General features: G+C 40.3%; 1 protein-coding gene across 1 annotated transcript in view; it reads left to right on the forward strand.

Moving 5' to 3' along the window:
• The first annotated feature begins 652 nt into the window (after nt 1–652).
• The window catches only part of LOC119580648 (MAP kinase-activating death domain protein-like), a 5,994-nt gene continuing 2,343 nt past the window's right edge, over nt 653–4,303 (forward strand). Inside the window, exons 1-3 of the mRNA XM_037928750.1 lie at nt 653–1,695; nt 2,424–2,563; nt 2,712–2,911. Of these exons, the coding sequence (XP_037784678.1) occupies nt 1,695; nt 2,424–2,563; nt 2,712–2,911 (341 nt within the window). The 5' untranslated portion in view covers nt 653–1,694. The remainder of the gene's footprint in view (nt 1,696–2,423; nt 2,564–2,711; nt 2,912–4,303) is intronic.

Consider the following 4,303-nt stretch of genomic DNA (forward strand, 5'->3'; position numbering starts at 1 on the left):
CTTGTTGCTGCTGTTATTGTTATTACTAAGATTTTTCTTTAACGTATCGGCTTCATTCCAGCAGTAAAATAATTCAGGAATTCTGTTTTCTTTAAGCTTCCATTTATATATATCTGACTTGATCATATTCATTTTACTTTCTCTCGTTTGGTTTTGGCTGTGATGTGGAATACCGAACATTTTTAGTCCTTCTTACGGCGGTCCTTTAACATTGCTCCATACGAAGCGGAAACTTCTCAAGTTCAATTACAAACTGGTTAACAATAGAGTGTGGTGGAGCGTGGGTCGATAGTGTATGTAGCAAGGAAGGGTTCGTGTGGAAAACTGAAACAAATACTTTAGCATGGAGTCTTCGCTTTGTGGGCTGTCATGTATACACAGAATTTTGTCCCGGTTTTGTATGGAATGAACGGGGAAATAGGAAACTACGTATGAATTGTTGATGTACTGACAATGAGTCTACAAACTTTTCGAATAACGACGAAAAGTTCCACCATCCCGCACAGGAATGAAATCGAAACGAATTGAATTAATGTGTAGGTTTCCTTGTATTCAAAAGCGAAGATATCGTTGCTCTCAGATTTCCTGGATTTTACTATGGGAATCGGGAATACACATATATCTGCAGCATGATTAGAACTGATATTTTTTTGTTGATGAATTGGAAATCTCAGAATAAAAAATCTTGGCATGCCACTGACAGAATAGCAGTTGTGTCGAATGTTTGAACATGTTCAGCGCAAATATTGCTAGATGGGATGGAGACTGAAGTGACATTTAGGAGCCGGTGTCGACAGGATGAATTTTTAATTTGACATGTATTCGTCTCGCTTTCATGGAATTATTCTTGTTTTATGATTTACATGTATAATACTTGTATGATCACTATGTGGATGACAGTAAGATTATTCCAATACCGTAAATCTATGTAGGAAGAGCAATATAGAAAATTGAATGTCCATAAAGCAAGGATTTTGAGAGGACAGGAAGGATTTTGTAGAATGTGAAGCACTCTTATGATGGTCGTTTCTGGAGCAGCGCCGTCCTGCCTCAGTTGTCAGTCTTCTACTTGCCACTTTATTTCGTAATTCATAAACGTAAATGAAACAAATCCACGTTGAGTTTATACTTTTTTATCTACTGCAGAGAAAATTAATTTTACCAAGTGAATGATTTTAACGCCCAAGTCCAAGTTAGGATATACCGTATGAACAACAGGAGGTGCAGTCAGTTTCTCGGGAGAGCTGAAAAATACTCTCTAAGGACCACCGCTCACCCGGTTCTTTGAAAGTCAATTTTTTTCTCAAATCTCACATGGAGAATGAAAATTAGAATATTATTCCCCCCCCCTTTCTGTGTACAAAGTGACTCTTGAGACCAGGCGTAGTGGTAATGCTCTCATCCATTAAAAATAGTAATTTAGACGTGCGTTATATCTAACGACATTATCTTTTGCATTCCGCATAACGATGGAAATATTCTCCCTAGGCGTGTATGATGGGCGCAACGGCTGGTTGGCCACAAGATAGTCCCCCTAACGATTCACACTCTTCCGGCCCAGCGACCGCAGTGGGAAGCGTCCCAATAAGCCTCGATCAGTAGTGGCCCACTGGAGCGGCCCACTAAAGCGGCCCTCAGTTGCGGCCCACTGACCCGACTAACCTCCGCTCTCCTCACCCGCGCCGCATGCAACAAGTAAGTACATTAGATACGGTGGACCATTTTTGTCTCATTTGAATGAATTTGTTTTCAGAATTTCCATAATCACCTGAATATTCAATCTGGGGCGAGGGAAAGTTTTGACTCGTTTTGTAATTATGACCGAAACGGAGAGTGATACAAACAAACTTTTTTCCATAATGTTATCTCAGAATGTAATAATTTATCACCAATGATTTTACATTTCTAGTAACGATGGTGTAACATGAGACATAGGGTTAATGGCCATCATTATATTGAATATGTATTTTGGATTTTCATAAGCTCATTGCGGTAGGGGTATATATTTTTTCTAATTTGCATCTTGGTCATGGAAGTAGTATCCTCGAGACTCTTTATGTGCTAAACATCTGTTGCTTCATTCGTGTGAAAACATGTGTGGGAACACCTGTTGCCACGAGGATTCTTAAAAAGGAGCTACAATTAAAGCCTAGTCTTTTAGACGTTTTGAATTTGAAGGTCAGTTTTCACACCGAACAAACGCAAAGTAAGAGCAATGTTTTAAATGAAGTTTAAAAAATCAGTCGAAAGGAATACCGTAGAGGTTAAATCACAATATATACAATGATTCAACTTCTTACTATTCATAAGTAGCGGGCAGTTAGTTCATTCTTCCATGGTATTTAGTGTTTCATTATTTTACTGATTCTATTCAATTCGCTGCTGGAATTAGGTTTAAAATATTACCTCTGTTATTTTCCTAGTGGCCACAGATGCGCAGCGGCGGCAGTTATGTCCGCGGCTGCTGGACTACATGGTGGTGGTCGGGGCGCGCACTCCCGGTAGGGCCGCCCCCGTGCAGCCCCCTGAATTGCTTCGGAGGTATCCACCAGATGACCACAAGGTGCGGCACTTGCTCGATTATGAGCCATGCTTATGCTATTTCACCATCTTTCGCAACACTATAATGGAAGTATGCTTTGATATTCTGCGTTTGGTTGTGATGGCATGAAATAAAAGGACACCTCAAGCGTTATTTCATTTCGCCGTAGGACTTCCCCTTGCCACTGGACGTGATATACTTCTGCCAACCTGAAGGATGCATTTCTGTCGGACCCAGGAAAACGTCCTTGAGGGAGGCTTCGTCTTTCGTCTTCACCCTCACCGACAAGGACTCTGGTGAGTATAAATGTGAGGTTAATATTTCCGCTTGGACTGGCTCCTTGTCTTGCATCTCCAATATTGCATTTCGGCCCATTTCTTGCTTGTTTCTTTTTTCACTTACTCTCTCTCTCTCTCTCTCTCCCTCTCTCTCTCTCTCTCTCTCTCTCTCTCTCTCTCTCTCTCTCTCTCTCTCTCTCTCTCTCTCTCTCTCTCTCTCTCTCTCTCTCTCTCTCTCTCTCTCTCTCTTCTCTCTCTTGCTCTCTCTCTTTCCCCCGTAAATTTTATTTCTAAGGATTACCCTTTAATCCGTATGCTTCAGCTAGCTCTCCAAGTCGAGGCACATATCAGCATCTTCCTTCGGGAATGCAATAAGAGTCAGTTTTTCATAAAGGTGGCACGCCTTCCCTCGTCCTCTGCCTGTCCTCCGTCTCGGCCGAAGAAAGGGAAGAGGCGGAGACGCCAATCTCATTTATTATATCTCCTTATTTGCATAATAGCATTTGCGTTTCTGTGAGACAAGGTACTTTAAGATATCAGGATACCTTAAACCAGATTTATAAAAGTCTGTTAGATGATATGGGCGAGAGAGCGACGGATAATCCAGTCATATAACATTTGTTTCACTTTTGTTGCACACACACACACACACACACACACACACACACACACACACACACACACACACACACACACACACACACACACACACACACACACACACACACACACACACACACACACACACACACACACACACACACACACACACACATGAATAGTTTCAGATTTCAACATAGGTCAAGCTGAGTAAGTGAGTGAGACACCAAGGACGACTCGTATTCTCGAGAGGGGAAACTACAAGTTGGAAAGAGAAAGGAAGAGTCGCGATTCAGGGAACTCGCTACTCGATGTCTGCTGATTTTTTTTTATTTTTTTTTTATTTTTTTTTTTTTACAACATATTGTGTGATTATTTCAGCTTTACATTGAACATTTAAATGTGTACATCTGTTTGAATTACTTGACAACGCAGTGTTTTTCACTCACGTATGTAAAACTCTACGGTATTGCAACCGCGATTTAACTTACTTGTACATTTCAGATTGGGAATTTAATATTAACTAAGATAAGCAATTTATTTTTCGCTATTGCAGTCTCGTCCTCCTATTTATGATTTTGATAGTTATCTAGTCTAAAGATTTGTTTTATGACGTAATAAGAGTTTGGCTGCAAAATTATGATTATATACTTTCAACTTAAGGCAGGCTGCGGCAAAGAAAGTAGTATTGGACAGAATATCGTTGTTAAGGACGCGCGCCTTGTTTTTAAAGTGTTAATCTTATTTTTAAATACACTTATCTTGCTTAATACGACCACCTGATGTAGATTCGCCTAACAATTTCCCCTTGTTTTGGATTTCTTCTCCCTTATTGTTTGCTACCGAATGATAATTTATCTTTAATCTTCTGGATCCATAATAG

This window comes from Penaeus monodon, chromosome 14 (assembly GCF_015228065.2).
Source record: "Penaeus monodon isolate SGIC_2016 chromosome 14, NSTDA_Pmon_1, whole genome shotgun sequence".
In the NCBI taxonomy this organism is placed as follows: Eukaryota; Metazoa; Arthropoda; class Malacostraca; order Decapoda; family Penaeidae; genus Penaeus; species Penaeus monodon.